Source organism: Camellia sinensis, chromosome 13 (assembly GCF_055761805.1).
Source record: "Camellia sinensis isolate YWXY chromosome 13, ASM5576180v1, whole genome shotgun sequence".
Lineage (NCBI taxonomy): Eukaryota > Viridiplantae > Streptophyta > Magnoliopsida > Ericales > Theaceae > Camellia > Camellia sinensis.
In genome coordinates, this window is record NC_138973.1 from 150,048,392 (window position 1) to 150,068,292 (window position 19,901).

The window sequence follows — 19,901 nt, forward strand, 5'->3', positions numbered from 1 at the left end:
GTATAAATTTTAATATATTTATGGCTTCACCCACTAGTAACCATTGTTCCGGCCTATTTTCCAGTTTACTTGACAGTCCGTACTTCAAAACATTGACAGATACAACATGACAACTTTCAATCTAGATGGGTGGCTGGATGAAGGCCAATATTATTGTTCCATCAGGTTTACAAGCTCAAGGCTGGTTGGAGATGGCTAACATGATTGATCGGGTTTTGTTTGGGGAAAAAGATTAACAGAAGTACAAATAAGAATGGCATGTAGACATATAAATAAGATACTTCCAGTGTACATGCAATGAAAGTTCATAAAACAGGGGCTAGCAAAGATGGTAAATTTGACTTGTTCAAGCCAAATCTGAACAATTGTAAGGAGGAGGGATCAAGAGGTGGTTGGGATTGATTGTGCAGTAGTATGCATAAGGGTGAATTTACATGATTCATAGCATTCAGTGCCAATGAAAATGATGACAGGTTAAGGTTTTTATGTTATCCAATTCAATCAACAACACTTTCTTTGTAAAAATAAAGAGAAAGTTGAAGAGGCGAGCATTTATGGGAATGTAAAGTAGTTTCTTCTTAAAGGGGATGGATTGCAGTAGAGAATTTGCCTTTCAATCCCCGAATTCCGGATTTTTTAACAATATTGGTGATGCCTGTGGTACTTTGGTCAAGATTGTTCAAAGGAAAATTAATTTTTCAAATCTGTTTGAAGCTAGAATTTGAGTTAAAGATTTTGGTTCTGGCTTTATCGCGCCAACTTGTTGAACTTTTTAATGGTGGCTTGAAGATTGGTAGTATGAAGATTCTTGTGAGGGTAAGAGTTGTCTCGACGCTTCGAATGGTTTTGATGGTGAAGTAGATGATGGCTGTAAGATTACAATTGCGGTAGTATGAAATTTTTGTATACTCTTGAATCTTGATGCTATTTTGAATGACATTATTAGTTTACTTGATGGTTAGTTAATGAGGTTAAGGACTTCATTTTTTTTATTTTTTTTTTTTATCATCAGCAACAAAAGAAATTTTATTAGAAAAGAAAAAGTACAATAAAAATGAGAGAACAAGGATTCCTTCATGAAAGGAAAAGCAAAAACAAAGAACAATTGAAATCTCACACTACAGATCACACACTACCCTCATATCTCTAGCTATTAAAAAATGTGGAACTCCTCTAAAGGGTGTGGAGAGTGAAACGCAAAAAGATGTCAAGTAAAAACCTATATCCCATAAATAGCCCACCTCTTCAAACAAATCTTCGAAGATTCTTACACTCCAACCACATAACCCAAGAAATTGCATAAAAAACACAATCCCACAAAAGTAATGCTTTATCATTGCTCCCAAAGCTCAGGAAATCAAAAACATTTGGGAACAAGATGTTGGAGTTTCCCAATAAATCTCTACCATTTGAAGAAGCCGATGCCATAAAAATAAAGCTAATGGGCAATGCAAAAACAAATTATCCAAAATTCCTCATCCATCCTACACATGACACGCCATCGAGGACGAAGATTGCAATTAGGTCTCCTTTATTGAAAAAATGTCATTCGTCATGAGACTATTATAAGCCAATATCTACATAAAGACCTTAATTTAAGAAGCACAACCCCTTGGATTATCAATTATTTTATAGAAGAAAGACTTGCATGAGAAAAGCCTCAAGGAATGAAGTGAAGTGACCATATTCTTGAATCACCAACATTAGGTCTCAAGAGAGGTTATCGAGATTGGTTTACAGGGAAACCAATTTAACTGCTTCAACAAGGAAACCAACAAGGAATTTATGCAATGCATTGCAAAGAGGCAAGCATTTAATGAATCTTAATGGGGGCTTAGCAAGTAGGCATAGTTTTTCAAATTCAGATACGAAGCCTAATTTAAAGAATGAAATTATCAGGCCTACGTTTCATAGAAGGGCCTATAGAGACATTGGCCAAGACGCTTGAAGGAATTAGTTAATGTTGGCTCATTTCATGTAAGTGACCATATCCTTGAATCACTAAAGAAATTATTGAAGAGCATAAGGATCTTGATTCTAAAACCACGTCAAAGAAAAGGATGAGAATGCGGCTAGATTATCTGCACCTCACAAGAAGGACGTTCAAATTGAATTTATCATATATTCAATAAAGTCAATGGAGTGATGAATGGGTTGAACTTCTTTTTCCCATTGTTACTTTGAAAAGATCAATTTGAATGGACAAGTCCGAGATTCTAGAATTCTTTTACTTTCAACTTTACAAAAGTTGAAGTATAGTTTTTTCGAACGCAATGGAGAATGATGACGAGAATGGAAAGAAAGGGAAAAAAAAAAAAAAAAAGGCAAATATGGAATTTCATATGAAGAGTGAAGTTTTGAATTAATTTTGATTCTTTATTTGTACTTATTTAAATTTAATATATTGTCAGACAAATGTATGTGATTATATACTGCTTAAGTAATAAATGTTTTATTAATTTTGCAAATTTTTGGACATGGGCTGTAAGGGGTCGCCCATGGGTCAAATAATGTTATTTGAATTTTATTTAGAATCCCAGTTAATCAAGAATATTTGTAGTTACCAAATATTATTAATTTCTAAATTACAGTTCTAATCCTTGTACAAGTAGGAAAAGTTCTAATAGCTTAAATAGACACGTAATCATTATTTTCAAGATTGTTTTGATAATATGAGAATTTGAGATTATTTGTGTGAATCTGTGCGAGAGTAAAGCACCTCAACCCAAGGACACTTCTCTTATGTTACTGTTCACAAGCTTCAAAATGTGCACTATTAAGCCCCAAACCCAATCAATCACACCCAAATCAATCTTAATCCGTTCTACTACCTCTAGCCTTCGATTTAACCATTCTTTTCAAGATGATGATGATAATATCAGAATTTAAGATTGTTTGTGTGAATTTGCCTAACACTTGCAAAAGTAAGGTAAATATTCTACCCTATTCTCTTTCCTTTTATTTGTACAAATAAGCCAAGTACTATTCTTGAATTACTACTGTTCACAACCCTCAAACAATTGCACTTTTTAGGCCCCAAACCCTATCCAATCACCACCAAATCAACCTCAATCCATTCTCCTACCTATAGACCTTCAATTTAACCATTAACGTCTAATTAATCACTGTTTTTAAGTCCTTAAATAGCCTCTGTTTTGAAAATTCAGCAAACTGCCAATTGTGAAAATCAAAGCAAATCTCACAACTTTCATCTCCAAACCCTATAAACTTTCTTCTATCAGTTAGAGCTCTAACCCTACAAGCTTCCCACAACCAAAACCCACCACAATTCCAATTGTAGGAAGCCTTGAGCCAGGCAGTCCAACAGACTAAACTCCAGATTTTTTTCAAAGTTTGACTCCAATCAAGACAGTGCCTGATCACATCTTTCTAAGTTGTGAGAGACTAAAGAACACAACAAGTGCTTTTGGTTACATACATTCTTAAGCATTCAACTGAGATAGAAACGAGATGAATCTGTTTGGCATGGTGCTTGCGTGTTAAGGACACAGCAAGTTATGCAACATGAATATGTGCCAAAGATGCCATCAGGTATGCTAATTGAGAGTAGATTAGGTGAGAGATAAAGGTACTGAGAACCTAGACTAACAAAGTAGAAGTAGCATATAAAATTACAAATTTCAAATCATGTCATGCTTGCTTGTTTAGATAGTCCTAACCTGCAAAATAAATTTTGGACTAAATTGAACTATTCACCCATTGAAATCTGAAAAAATATGCCCAGTAATCAAACAAGTGTCGGATATCATGCACAGGTTTTAGTGGCTAACCCTTGTGTTGCATCCTCCAAGGTCAACAGCAGTCTCAGGGCATCCACATAGCGCAGTTCCCCACTTACAGTCGAAATCTGAAAACATACCAAAATAATGACTCTCACTTTGCATAGATTAATTAGTTTTTCTACAATTCTTGGGAAATAGTAGAAATAAGGAATGGTGTAATAGGAACATGGAATTGACTGGGAAAAAGAAAATGAAAAGAAGTGAACAATACACTCACTCTTCGCCACAGACTAACTACATAGTTATATCTGTTCATGAGCTCAAGTTCCCGGGATTTGAAGAGTTTGAAAGTTTGATCAGCTGGTTTTTTGTTAAGTATCCAACATAGAACTTTTGGTCCAGCAATAATATAAGCATCTTTTGAGTTAGCAAATCACCAAACATTCATGTAACCAGGAAACATTTGTTAGCTTTATTAGTACTAGAGCATGACCTTATTTTGAAAGGAAATGGGCATGCTGTTAAAAGAGCTGAATATGAAGCAACTGAATTGGTCAAACTGTTATTCACAGCAGGATATAAATTCAATTCGAAGATACAGCTTTGCATAGAAACAAGTCAAATCATTATATAATGCACCATTAGTTGGAGCTTCTGTTACAAAAGATCAGATGAAATGATGGTTACGGCAATAAATTTAACTATATCACAGTCAATGGCTCATTAACTCTTGATAGGAGGATTGGTTAAATATGGCAAGAACATATACCTATGACCATCAAAGCAGTCATGGGAGTGTTGCATTGATGCCCCCTTGTAGGTATTTCTCAATACAGTCATGAAGAGTAGCACTTTCCCAGGGCTATGGTTCCAACTAGATTCTCTAACATCATTTTGTTAGGAGGACGCATACAATAGTTGGCTGAACATTTATCTGATTTTGGTTGGAGGAAGCAAATTCATCGGCTGAAGATGTTTTGATATGCTACAATACCATAAAAAAAGGATACAAGTACGCTCCATGATTAGAAGATGAATGGCTGAATTGACGAGCTGTATTGACTCCTCAAGAGCTGTAAGGATATAACTCCGAGCAATTGTATCAGACTGAAACTGGGAGAAGGACCACCACTGAGAAGTGACAGACAACGGGTTGCATCCCACTGACCATGTCCAGTCCTATCACATTTTACAGACATGCTTTAGAAACAAAAGTTGGTTAATTGATGCTTGATAAAATTACCTAGAGAATTTAATAAATAAATAACATATCCAACTTTTGCTATAAGGAAGCAATAAGTTTGCCATAAATTTAGAGTTTTTCATATATGTTTTTACAATTTTTAAAAGAGTAATGCTATACAAACAAAAAATTCATACATAATGATGTAGCTCATTATGGACCTTTCGCTTCAAAACAAAATGAAGATGAGTTTTATTTACAATAATGGCATTAAAGTTTTAAAAGGCATTATTGAGGCTCGCCTCGATGATCACATTGCCTCAAGGATAAGGTAAAATGTATCAAGACTTTGACTTTTAGGCTATACTCTCCCAAGGCTTGCACATTGCAATCTGGGATATACGCCTTAGGTGCGCCTTGTACACCTTTTGTGCATAAGCATATAAAGAGTACACACATGAAGAGGTTGCCTTAGGCTCTCTTTAAACATAGTCTAGTAGATGATTTAAGCATAAAAAAAAATAAAAAATAAAGAAACCTTTTGCAATTATATGCTATAGGAGCAAATGATCAATTAAGAAAAACCACAAAGTCAATAGTCAAGTTAGAAACTTAATCACTAGAGTTAAGAATGTCAATTTCACTTGCAATGAAGGCAAGCTTCATTCTTTGTAGTGAAATGTTCAATGCCTTAAAAAGAAAAGTATTTACACCTTTATAATTGATGTTTATTTAATTATTTTACTATTTTAAAATATTTAATTTGTTTACTCAATATTAAAATTTAAAATGCTTACGCCTCGCCTCATGAGGGTTAAAGCGCCTTGAGTTACGCATTCGACTTTGAAAACTTTGAATGGCACTGTCACATCATTCTTGTAAAGCTTTTTATATGAATTTTATGTATGAATAAAGTTTTCCCTTTTAAAATCATTTGCGCTTGTGTTTAATAAAATTAAAGTATTTGATAATAATTAACAATTCTTAGTTCTTACCAACAGTTATTTTCTAAAATTTTACACGTTCTTTTATGTCAATGACTACATAAATATCAATACAGTAACTAATTAATTATTAAGTTTTTACACATTTAGACAGATATCAATTTATGTTTTCATGCATTTTAATTTATTTCAAATTCTTTTTGTCACTTGGAAAACTTTTCCGAAATGTTTCCGAAACATTTTCAATCCAATGCTAATTGAAACACCACACCAAAACAAAATTTTGATCCTTGGCTATACAATGTGATATGATTGCAACTTGCCAAAATTATATAAGATGTACAAGAACATCAATGTGTATGTTCAACGAAGGGGAGATGAATGAGACTTGAAACCAAGATCGAGTGTGATGCAGAATATAAGAAGCTCAAAAGTAAATTAAAAAAAAAATGACGATATTTGGAAATTGACATGATTTCAAAGAAATACTGACAGGAATCATTCATAATCATGTTTCTAGCATTATCAAGGGTATTTTGATAATTGTCACATTGGTTGACATGGGCTGTAGAATCATATTGTGGGTTCGGTTATTTAATTGGATTTTATTTATGTTTCTTATTTAGTCTTAAATTGGTTTTGAAAGTCAAAGATATTGTAGTAGTTTCCTTTGTTTGGTTCTAGTTGGTTTAGGAAGCCTCTAAAGTCTATATAAAATTATGTAAAGCTTCTAATTTAATAGAGTTGATACTTTTTTTTAGAATTTTCAGAGCTTTGAAGCATCTTTTAGGTATGTGTGATGCAACCCTAACCCACCCTAGGTGTGATGTCTAAGGGATTCTAAGAGTGATTCCTAGAATTATCTTCTTCGTCTTCTTCTTCTTCTTCTTCTTCTCTCTTTTGTTCTTTGTGCACATACCCTATTTACTATGTATAACCCTCTAAAAGTGCACTTTTCAACCTCAAAACCTTATCCAATCACTCTAAATCAATCCTAATCCCTTCCCCTACCTGTTAGCCTTCAATTTAAATATTAAAATCCTAAATTATTCACTGTTTAGTCCGTCAAATAACCTCTATATTGAAGCTCCAAGTGAAGGAAAACAATCAAAATATGCATGAGATAAAGGATGACCAGATTATGAAGGTTGAGTTCAGAAGCCTTCAATTGAAGTTGCATGGATCATCCTTGAAGCACAAAAGTTGAAAGTAAGATGACATTTGTGCCAAGGTAACTACACCCTTTGAAAATTCCACGGCTAGTCCTGTATCTAATTTGTGCTTGAAGTGCCTAAATCCTCTGATAAACCATTGGAGGTAATAAATGTTGTTGAACATCAAACCTCTAAGCTGTTAGAGTTACAAGTGGAAGAAGAGAATGGAAATCAAGTCAAAGTGATGAATGACAAGGTTAATGAGGGTGGAAAAGCTTTTATTGATGATTTAGAAGCACCCCAAGAAGATTGAATTATCACTCAAGAAGAGGATGGGGTCCAAATAGAAGACTTGAATGTTACACAAGAGGTAAGGATGGAAGAATTAAGGCAGCCTACTGCTGGTCCAGAACTTTCTGAGCCTTTAGAGGTCACAATATTGCATTCCGATGTCTCCGATATAGTGTCTACAGAGTCACCCAGTTAATTTGCTCCAATCATAATCAATGACGTGACCAATAGTGAATCAAAAGATGACCATGTGCTGGGTAAAGAGGTTAAAAAGAAAAGAATCAAGGTTGTTGCCAAGAATATCAAAGAAAGCTCTATGAAAACTGATTTGGATGAATTCAAAAATGTGTTTTCTATGCCAATTGACTTCGTTATTCCAAAAAAATTTAGTGGCATGATTGAAAAGATCGATCTCTTATTATTTTTGCTGCAATCCCCAATGAAAAAAAGGTGGCGTCAACTTGAATATGAAGCCATGGATGCAATTTCAAAGCTTATGGATTCTTATTAAAACTCGAAGCCAAGTTTTTTCCAACTAAGGGATAATGATGCAAAATATAAAATACTCAAGGAAGAGTAAATTCAAAGAAGTGGCGATATTTGAAAATTGGCATGATTTCAAAGAAAAACCCAATAGCAACCATTCATAATCATGTTTCTAGTATTATTGAAGTCGTATTTTATTATTAGTTTGTATTTTCTAGAATTTTAGGTAGCATATTTTGGTAATTTTTATATTTACTGACATGGGCTGTAAGGGTTGCCCATGGATTCTTATGGATCAAGTTATTTACATGGGTTTTGTTTATATTTCTTATTTGGTCTTAAATTGGTTTTGGAAGGCAAAGATATTGTAGTAGTTTACTTTTTTTGTTCTAGTTGGTTTAGGAAGTCTTTAAAGTTTATATTAAGTCATGTAATGCTTATAATTCAAGGGAGTAAATATCTAGAGAATTTTCAGAGCTTTTGAAGTTTCTTTATGGATTGTGTGATGCAATCAAACCCTAGGTGTGATGCTTAAGGGATTCTAGGAGAGATTCCTAAATCTATCTTCTTCTTCTTCTCTCTTTTTTCTTTCTTAAATTTCAGCACTTACACAAGAAATGTTCACAGCACTCTAAAACAGCCCCTACACTGTCAAATCAGCCCCAAAAGCCCACTGTTGTGGCTGTCCCTAATCATCCTGCATCAGAGTGCTTAGCAGAGGGAGCTTCCTAGAATTAAATAATTTTTATCTCCTGACCACTTGAACTAAAGACTAAAGACTCAACGAAGTGAATGAAATCATCAATTTACCAACATTATCGAAGGAAGAACACTGAAATATTAGTCCTCAAAACCAATGAGCAGACTGTACCTCAGCTCAGAGAATTTTGCCAACAATAAGTAGACACAAAAATGTCAAACTAAAAAAAGAGAATGTCCTTTGCTCGTTCCCCCAAGGGACAATGATCTCAATGCAAAAGGTGGGTGCAAGGAGAAAATTTTGGGGTTTAGTTAGAAGATCCCCATGATTGGGGATTTTATTGCTATGGAAATGAGTTAGGAATAGGATTCCTTTCCCATGAAAATTAGTCAAAGAAGATAACTAATGACGTATAATATAGACACAGTATTTTCATATTAATAAATAATATAATAATAAAAACATATGTTGGAAAATTAGGTCGGTTTTTAGACCAGTGTTTGGGCAAGCCATGATTGCATGATCCAAGAGCCATTTGGAGATCCATTGATTTGTATTTAAACCACCATATACGGGGGATAAGTGTGGACAACAACCTAATATCCCATCTCACAACGACCTAAATTGTGACGACCCCGACGTATATATTATTCTTACATATTATTTTATTTAGTATAATTGCATGATTATGTGTTTAATTTGTGTTTATCTATCTAATTATGAAATATCTGTTAGAGTACCAACTTAGAATTCGAAATTAAAAGCCCAAATGGATTTAGAAACCAAAATTGATTAGTTTAATAGACTAATTAGAATATTTAGAATCACATGTCAAATTTAATTAAAATTTGATCCGGATCAAAATAATTATAATAAATCAATTAGACTTGATTAAGATTGATTAAGCCTAAACTAGATTAATTAGCCTAATCTAATCCCCCTATATGTGTGTGTGTGTGTGTATTAAGCTTCATTTGAGCTCATTTTCTTCATCAAAAACGTGGCTGAGGTTGTAAAAAGAGAGAGGGACCAACTTCTAGAGAGAGTAGAAGAATTGTAGAGAATTTGAAGGGGAATTGAAGAGATTAAGCCACCAACATCTAAATTCAAGCTTTAGGTAAGATTATTGCCCATAATCCTTGTAAATAATCCATGTAAAAGTTGAATTCATGAAGCTTGTAGGATCATTTGCATGAAATTGAGAAAAAGATGTTAGAATCACTTGAATTCTTGTAGGATTGAGTTGAAATGGACATGCATGCATAATTCTTCATCTTTAAGTTTGAATTTCTACAAATTCATACATGCATGGAGCTTATGCATATTAACTTGAGAGATTTTCCATAATTTTGCACTTCTCATTTCTTATAATCAAGTTTTGAAAGGAAAGAAGTTCAATTTCTTGCAAGCATGGCAAAATCATTGAGTTTTGGGACTGACTTTGGGAAATTGAAAGAAGTTTTGAGGGTATGGTTTCATAATTTCCATGTATTCATGCTTTATAAAGAGTTTCTACATATTTCTACAAAGTCATGCAAGCTTTGAACATGAGAGACATGCTTTTGAACTCCAAAATGCAATCTGGAAACCCCAGAATTCGTTCACTTCACTCGAGCGATGAACCTATAGCTCGAGTGCACTTTGCATGCTTCCAGAATATTTTGGTAGACATTTGCATTTGGCTCAAGCGACCAAATGTGCACTCGAGCAATCCCGGCTTTGCATTGCACTTGGCTCGAGCCTACTTTAACACCATCCAGTACTTTTGTAGTTAAGCCACACCGCTCAAGCGACAAAATGTGCGCTCGAGCGAAAACTCTATTTTCAGCAATTTTTGGCAAGCACTTACATGTGCATATTTACATCCTCATACTCATTTAAGTATTCTTAGGCATTGTTTAGACATCCTTAGTCATGGAATAAGTTAGAAACATACGTAAGAGAATTGAATTAAGATACGATATTTGTTTTGTACATGAGTTTCAATCTGTATCTTTGTTATGTGTTTTATGTAAGTGGTCATCCGAGGTCTAACACCTGTGTCAGCCCACTGTGAGTAGTATCTTTGTAAAGATATGTTCAAATGTATTTTGTATTATTTCAATAATGTTATTTTGAAATGCTATTTTGATTGAATGAATGATTGTCTCATTTGAAATGTATTTGTAGCATCCTCTAGTGAAGCCCTCACTTGGGGGAAACAATACTATGGCCCTTTGCTTGATAAGGCCCTTGCCTAGGGAAAATAATACCAAGGCCCTTTGTTATGTGATTACAGAGATCTTTGATGCTGACCCGCATGGTCCCTTTGCTGACCTATATGGTCCCTTCGTTTAGACCCATGTGGTCCCTTTGTTGACCTTCATGGTCCCTTTGATATAAGCATTCGGGCCCTTTGCTTTGCACTATTGGATGTACTACATATGAGTTATGATTCATGAACTTTTGATATGACAAGTACTTAATTATGACTTGTTTCGAAACTCATGTGATATGATTTGTATAATGGTAGATATCATTCATTTAACCTCTTTATATTGATATTACTCACTAGGCTTTAACTCACCCATTTTCTCCTATATATATATATATATATATACATGTAGATAAGCAAATGAAACGTCAAGTCTAGAGAAGCCTCGGGAGTCCACCCTTTGTGAAACCGCTTTTACAGTGCCTCCGTGGTGGGGCGTACTTGGACTCGAGTGGAGCCAAGCCGTGTCAACCCTTTGCTTATGTTATTTTGTGTTTTTGTTCTTTGGAGACTCGTTTTGAAGGAATATTATGTATAAGAAGTTCAACTGGATGTGTTGTTCTTATGTATCTATGAATGGATGTATGAAGTTTTAAGCTTCAAGTACTTATGAATTTGCATGTATATACCGCTCGATGGACATAGTTATATTCTATTATTGCTTCCACAAAGCACCATTTACTATTATTATTTATGTGAATTGTCTTTGAGGCCTGGTAATCTGGGATTACTAGCCAGTCATGGCCTAAACCTCTAGGGGCGGGTTTGGGTCATGACACAAATGGTTCCTCCCACAAAAATTTTAATAGGGTGAAATTGTCCTCAAAACTAGTAGACCCGCCCTCATTCTCTCCCTCTCTAAAATTTCTCTCGTATGATCAGATTTTCTTGATCATAGCTTGCTTCGCTAGCATGTTATCAGACAGCAAGTACAATCATCCATAAAAGACATGATGGAAGTACAAATAATATTAACAAGGCATAATCAAACAAGATATTCCTTAAAAGAGACTATAGGTACGTTAGTATATCTGTATTATCTACTACCTCCTGCCTAACAGAGTAAGAATCACATATCTGAGTTAAGAAATCTAAAATCTCTACATGGAAGAATGTGACAGTATAAAGCCACTCCTTCACTTACATAGGCCCTATGAAACTTCGTACTCAAACAATTTCAACATGGATCCCAGTTTCGATCACATACTCAAACTTCAGGCCCACGAACACAAGTTAGAGAAAACAGGGTCACATCTTTGATCTCACTTTTTTATTCTTTTGTTTCATAAATTAAATAAATCAGCGAGTTTCATTATTTATCTTCATGAAAACTGCTTTCTAAATTGGAGCAAATGAGGGGTCGTCAGATGGGTAGTAAGAGATGTTCTGTTCATAGAGTCATTTGAATCTGATTCTTCTAATTCTGCAGTGATGAAATGGGCCAAGAAAACCAGAATCGCACCGTGATCTATTTGATTTTTTTTAATAGGATTTAAACTTTGATTAGCAAACAGAAACTTTGATATGTATTTTGATCTAATCATAGAAACATTTTGAGATCTGATGTCCGAAATAAGTATCTGATTCAATGATTGTTCACTTGTACTGAAATTCTTTGTTCATCATAACACAAAATTGATTTTTGTGGTGAATGAGAGGGAAAATAAAATAGTCAACTGTTGTAGTGAAAGAATCAAAGAGAAAAAAAGAGGTATATTAATGGTCTTTAATGATAGAGAAGAAGGTGGTCGTTAGTGGATTTGACAGTGTAATTTTGTCCTTGTGAGGAAAGCTGCGTGGAGGCAACCAATTAATTTGTGGCGTTCGCACCACCCAAACAAAATTGGTTGTTAATTTCCATCACGTATCTACCCAAGAAAGTAACTTAACCCTTGAAATATCAATGTAAATGTTTTTATTCAGTCATTTCATCTTGACATTCAAGTAAAAGAGATACTGAGATTCGAAAGGTCAAAATACACTCTACATAAGTAAATGTTATAGAAAACATAACAGAAAACCAAGAAATACTGAAATAAAAAGGAAAATGATTGATCAGTTCATCGAGTCAAAAAGAAAAAGAGGTGGTAAAAATGAAGTCTATTTAATAACATCTTTAACTAGCAAACAATGATGCAGATGCCTCTGACATGCAACGCTGACAAGCATTAGGAACAATTTCATGAGATAAGTAATGTCCAAATAGGCCCTGTCATGCTCACAAGCAGAAAAGGGGAGAAGAAAGAGGGGAGGGAAGAGAGAGAGATTACAAACTCTTCTTTTGACTTTTTACATACAGCTTACCTCAATTGCAGTTTCATGAGCGTGACTATAAACTAGATGAAGAGGAACCAAACCAGCTAAATGTTCAGCAACAGCAGCCAATGCAGCTTTGATGGGCCTCCTGAATAGGTATGGGAAGGGAACAAGATGAATATATCTCATGATGTGCAATGCATTTTATATGCATATAAACCAGTCTTCAAGGTGATTTGACTAATGAAAAAAACCTAGTCAATGGTTATTTTATTTTGTTCTTTTACATGACATAACAATCTCCTGATTGCATTTTAAATATAAAACCTTTTGGTTGTCAAAAGCTAAGAAGCAACACTTCTACAAAGGCGATGTGTCCCTGTCGGGCACAAACTCATCAAGCACTTCTCAACACGTGTCAGACACATGTCCTATTATTTTTTTAAAAATAAACTTTTAGACCCAAAAACACTTTGGACACTTAGGGTCACATGTGCATTGCTCAAACACACATGAAACATATTAGAAATTTGAACAAAATAACATGGGATCTAATGATAAAACAAAAATAACGTAGATTTATACACTATAATCCCTCCTTTAAACTCTATAAATTAGTCTTATGTTGTATTTTTAATATCTTTGAATGAAATATTCATATATATAACCTAAGAAGCACCGACATGGACACGGGGACACGGTGATTATCAAAAAATTAGAATATGAACGTGAAGGGAATACAATAAAAATTATATTTTTATTTACTTTGGAATTCCTACTTACTTTCACCCTTTCAATGCGGGTGACCACAATAGGTGCCCTTTCAAAGAGGAGAAGCACCAAGGAAAAATGAAGGGAACATCTTATCGAAGAAATCATATTTGTTTTGGAAAATATGCTCTTCAAGCGCTTGAACCAGCTTGGATCTTTGCTTGGTACTGGTTTATTGGTTTATTGGTTTATTAGATAAGATTATATATCCCTATTTATAGAGTGGCATTCTCTTCCTATCTTCTTGTGCCCAAGAGAAGTGCATATGGGCACTTATGCAATCAATAGTGAATATAAAGCAATAATTCTCTGTTGGGTGTATTGGTAGTGGATCCATTTCTCTTTCATGCTTCTAGGCGGTACAAAGAAATCTGGAATAAGCATACCGATAATGCCAGACCATTAAAACATTCTAATCCACCTTGCCTCTCCCCTTTCCCACCTTATCCCCCCATGCATATGAATATAAATTTAGGATACATTGGTATGAGATGCATCAATGTATATATGGATGTATTTTAATTTTTTCCTACTTTTCCGCTTTTTATTTCCATATAAATTAGATGGACCCCAAATCAACTTTCTAAAATTTAGGATACATAGATATGAGACGCATCAATGCTTGAGTATATTTTAATTTTTCAATAAATCTAAGTACACAAAGAATCAAACATGGAACGGAACTTGGTTTTTGTGTTCCTAGCATTGTTGTTAATTTTTTTCTTACTTTTTTTCCTCTTCATTTTCATATATTTTACTTTGACCTCAAATTAGCTTTCTAAAATTATTTAACTAAAAAACAAGACCTACAAAGGTGTCATGAGGTGTGTCAAAACACAGGACATGTGTCCATGAAGTGTCACCAACTTATCCAACAAAAAAATAATAATTAAAAAAATTGACATGTCACATGGCGTGTCAGAAAAATGAACACGCATGTTCCTGCCATGTCAGACACAAACATCGTAGGGTGTTGGTGCTTCTTAGTATATAACCTACAATAAATATATGAACTATATATTTTGTGTGTGTCCCCTCATGTGTTGGGATGATGTCCACTATGGGACTTGGTGAGATAAAAATGGGCAGCCATCTTTTAGTACATTTATTAAGGACAACAATAATTAGATGCATTGATCTTTGTTCTTTTAATGTATTTTTGTAGAAAGGAGGATGTTGGATACGTAAAGGCTGCAGATTCATTTAATTGGATTCACAAGTTTTCTTCATTGTTGGCTTTGGGAAGAATTTGCATTGTCCTTGAGGAAGTGGAAGAGTAGCCAGGTTGGAGAACATGAAAAGGTATTCTACTAGGAAGTGTAAAGGTGTTCTTTAGAGTTATTTTCTCGTCCATCTCAAATATATATATATATATATATATGGGTGTATGAGAAGTGATGGGCTAGCGAGTAAGTGAAAGGCTAGGTAGTTTTATTAACCCAAAGAAAAAAAAACAAAGGGTGCAACTACAAGGCCAGCTTGGGATGCTACAAAAGAGGGAAATGCGAAAGGAAAGGTAGCCAAGGATGCTACAAGAACAACTCGGGGTGCTACAAAAGGGGTTGTGTGATAAAGAGGTGTGAGGGGTATGAGATGTAAAAATACCAAAGAGAAGGAAGCCGATGACCTAGGAAGCACAGATACGGATACGGGATACGGGTATGATACGATACGGATACGGCGATACGACAAAATTTGAAAAAGTAGGATACGGATACGGCGGGGATACATTCATAAAAAATATTATTTTTACAATTTTTAGTAATGTAGCATATATAAAAATAAAACTTCAACAATATTTAGTAATGTAGCATACATAAAATAATATAGCATCACCCATAACAACCATAATGCAATTCAAATTAAGGGAGAAAAAATTTACAAAGTTCATTTATTTATCAATAAGTTTATTTATTGATTGATGGCCAAGATTAAGTTTACAAAGTTTATTAATAAGTTTATTTATTTATTTATTAATAATTTTTTTTTACCTTATTTGATTTATTAATAAGTTTACAACGTTTATAATTTTATAAGTTTACAAAGTTTATTAATAAGTTTATTTATTAATAAGTTTTTTTACCTTATTTGATTTATTTTGATTTATCAGGTAATACCGAATACATACAAAGTTTTTTTTTTTTTATATATCTTATTTGATTTATTTTATTTTATTTACAGAGTATACATACAAAAAATAAAAATAAAAAATAAATAAATAAATATGTGACGGCAAAGATAGACAATATAGATAAAAGGTAGAGAGAGAGAGAGATCGACCGAGAAGGGGGGGAGATGAGATCGAGATCTGTCCATCTCCACCCAGACCAAACAGATTGAGCGAGAGGGAGAGAGAGAGTGAGATTGAGCGAGAGGCAGACAGAGAGGGAGCGAAAGGGAGGGGGAGAGAGAGGGACGAACCTGATCGACGAACGTGGAGCTGCTGTTCGCGAACTGATCGACGACCGTCGAGCTGCTGTTCGAGACGAGAGATGACGACAAACTTCTCCTCCTTCGCGGTTGGCTGCTGTTCGACCTAGGTCTAGGTAAGTTGGGTTGATTATTTTTTTTTTTTTGTGTTTTTTTTTATCTTATTTTGATATTTTATACTTTGACCCCATTTTAAGTTTTTAAAATTATTTTTTTGCCCCGCCGTATCCGAAAGTATCCCTACCGTATCCCGACCGTATCCTCGCGTATCCTAGATGTATCCAAAATTCAAAAAAATTTTAAAAAAATTGGATACTTTTTTCCCGTATCTCATACGTATCCCGCCGTATCGGGCACGTATCCGTATCCGATACGCGTACCGGGGCCATTTCGGAGTATCCGTGCTTCATAGCCTATGACACTAGGGGCTCAAGGACTCAATTAACCTTGAGCAAGAGCCTCAGGTATTAGTGTCGGGTTTTGGGTAATTTTATCTCACCATTATACTCTCTATTATGCATAGTGGATTTAATACCCAAGTGGATTTACCTCTCTTCTCTGTGGGCGTAGGCATATTTGCCAAACCACGTTAAATATAGTGTTTTTCTTGTGTGTGTGTGCGCAAATTTTTGGGCATGCTATGGGAATAATTTTCCCAACAAGTTGTGTTAGAGTTTTAGGTGGGTTTATTCCCAACAAGTAGTATCAAAGCCAATAGGCATGGTGTCAAACTCTTGCCAGACCAACAATCACAAGGGTGGCGGTTTAGTGCCATGGTAGCGGACAAAAGTTGAGGTTAGTGGTACCGAGGAAAGACATGCACAAGAAAATGACAAGCAATTGTTGTGAAGTTGCACACGTAGGTGAAAAAGAACAAGTGTACGGGTGTGCATGCTAGGACGGGATGACGTATAGGAGCTTAGGTGTATGGGTGTTCAAGGATACTTGCTAGGTGAAGGTGCAAGTAGTAAAGTCATCTCAAGGTTATGAGATGTTTCCACCCAAGTGGGAGGGTACAGATATAGAAATTTTACACACATCGACAAAAGGGGGTAATTGTTAGGATTGTGTCTACTGTGGGACTTTGTGAAAGATAGCACATTTGTTAGAGGAAAATAATAATTAGATGCATTGATCTTTGTTCTTTTAAATTTTTAATGTATTTTGGTAGAAAGTCTGTTGATGGAAGTGTAAAGGCTGCAGATTCATTTAATTGGTTCACAGGTCTTCTTCGTTGTCAACTTCAGGAAGAACAATTAGTGTTGTCTTTTGGGTAAGTGGAAGAGCAGCCAGCCTAGAGAACATGAAAAGGTGTTTTGGTAAGTGTAAAGGTGTTCTTCAGAGTGATTTTCTCAGCCATCTCTTATATTTATACGAGAATATGAGAAGTAGTGGGTTAGAGAGTAAGTGAAAGGGCAGGTAGCCAAGGGTACTACAAGGACAGCTCGAGATGCTACAAAAGAGGGAAGGTTGCCAAGGGTACTACAAGGGGCATCTTTATCAAACCACATTAAATATTGTGTGTTTCTCGTGTGTGTGTACGTGCAAATTTTCGGGCATGCTTCTGCTGGCATGGGAATATTTTTCCCAACTACATAAACTTGCTTGACCAGTAATGTATATCCTAGATCAGAAAGCTAATACCTCACATGATTATCTTCTTAGAAATGTGCAAGTTCATCCAACATGGTGACAACAAAAAACTGAACATGGGCTAAGTACATTAACATATATTAATAACTCTCTCAGCCAACATGGTAGTGCCACGTAAAAAAATAACTTCATTAGTTTACAAGTCTAATGCATGACTAAATGCAAAACCCCTTGTTGTTTTCACAATCTATTTCTTTAAATGTCTCCCTTCATTAACAATTCCAAAGCTATACGCTTTGGCAATTTCCTCTAAATTTTAATTAACATTTAAGTAACAATGGTTAAAAATAAATTGCTTCAAGTGCTTGACATTCTACCTTAAGTCCCACAAAAGCGAATGCCCATTACACTGCAGATGGCTTTCCCAGGATGAAGACTCTGACTGAACAACGATAACCATGTCCGAAAGTGCCTTAGACTGATAGTGCTTGTCAACTAACAGTGGATCACCATGAATAAACCAAAAGATTGGTACTTCCAAGGTTGACCTGCTATGGGAATGTGTCCCTGCATGATTGAAGAAAATATCAAGGCGATTTTATAACACAAGAACTTATACATATGGGTCAGTAGTTTATCAAGGGTAGTAAACAGTTTACCAGTCCAACGACAACAGTTTATGACTACTTATGATGCCTTTGCCTAAATATAAAAGTTAATCATCCATTCATCCTTTAGTGAATCCCCAATATCATGCTAATCATGCCATCATACAAATCAAAACTTAGATTCGGTGTGTGGTTTCAGGTCACTTGGAAACATTAGGGAGACGATGATTTTTTTTGGAAATGTATAGAATTGTTTGATACGACAATACTAAAGCCTATATAAATGTTTATAAAAACATTTTTTTTTAAGTCTACACGTCTCTTTACATAAATGCGTACAAGTGTATAATTTAGGGAAAATTACTAATAGGTCCTACTTTATTACCTATTAAGTCCTATTGATAAATTTATAGTGATAAATTTATCAGTATCTTTATTTTTATGAATAAATTTATAGTGATAAATTTATCAGTCTCTTGTTTTTATAGTGATAAATTTATTAGTTAAGACCTGTAGGTAAATAAGTCTAATTAATAGGATTGATTAGTAAGTGCCCCTATAATTTAATATATAGTATTAAAGTAGTGTTTACCTTAAAATATTCACTCCTATGTGGTGCCTGTGTGGCACTCTACATAGTCTTATTTTAAAAATGTCATGTAATAAGGGTATTCAGAGTTTATGCACTCTTTTCACTTATTTATTATCTAATTAAGTTCCCTATTCATGTAAAAAAACTAATACAATATATCTATTAACGAAGAATCGTACATGTTCCTTTCTAATCTGACCATCAATCAAATTAAAATTATTTATTTTATTATGAAAAATTAACATTTTGAATTTAAATTCCACTAATAGGTTATCACGCCCACACCCACGCTCTTTACATATTTGATTTTTGTTTAAATATTAATATTCATTAACTAATCATATTCAATACTTTCTATTAATAATTTAACATTATATAAAGTTAACATGCATATTTATTTAAGTTACAATTTTATAGTACAAAAAGATTTTTTTCTTAAATTATACATATTTCACAACATATTTTCTATTCAATTTTTTTATATAAATTCAATTTCTAGGTATCCTTAACTACAAAAATAATAATAATAATTAAAATTAATCTTTCATTTTAAGTTACTAATTCTCCCTCCTATCTAATCATTATTTCTATTATGAAACTAAGTGTTTTCCTTACTATATTATAATTTGGCGTCATATATATTTATTTAAGTTATACTTTCATAACATGATAAACTTAGGATTATTCTCCTGCATTCCATACATCACAATATACTATTTTAAATAACTTTTTATGTAATACACATAAACATATACATAAATAATTCAATTAAAATTTATAAAATAATTTTTTTGAAAAAAAACAAAAAAAAAAATCTTCCACTTAATGCATTGCACGGGTTAATTGCTAGTTTGCAAGTAAACTTAACATGAACTAACAATCATCATACTAATGTC

General features: G+C 34.1%; 1 protein-coding gene across 6 annotated transcripts in view; it reads right to left on the reverse strand.

Annotated features, from left to right (window-relative positions):
- LOC114305509 (uncharacterized) overlaps positions 1–19,901 on the reverse strand; it is a 72,481-nt gene that overhangs the window by 8,243 nt on the left and 44,337 nt on the right. For 4 of the 6 annotated variants that reach the window (XM_082903726.1, XM_082903725.1, XM_082903728.1 and 1 more), the window contains exons 20-24: positions 18,183–18,372; positions 13,060–13,159; positions 4,754–4,922; positions 4,021–4,103; positions 3,792–3,868 (exon numbers count right to left, since the gene is read on the reverse strand). In XM_082903726.1, coding sequence (XP_082759852.1) covers positions 3,792–3,868; positions 4,021–4,103; positions 4,754–4,922; positions 13,060–13,159; positions 18,183–18,372 — 619 coding nt within the window. The other 2 variants (XR_014349762.1, XR_014349763.1) reach the window with 2 other exon arrangements.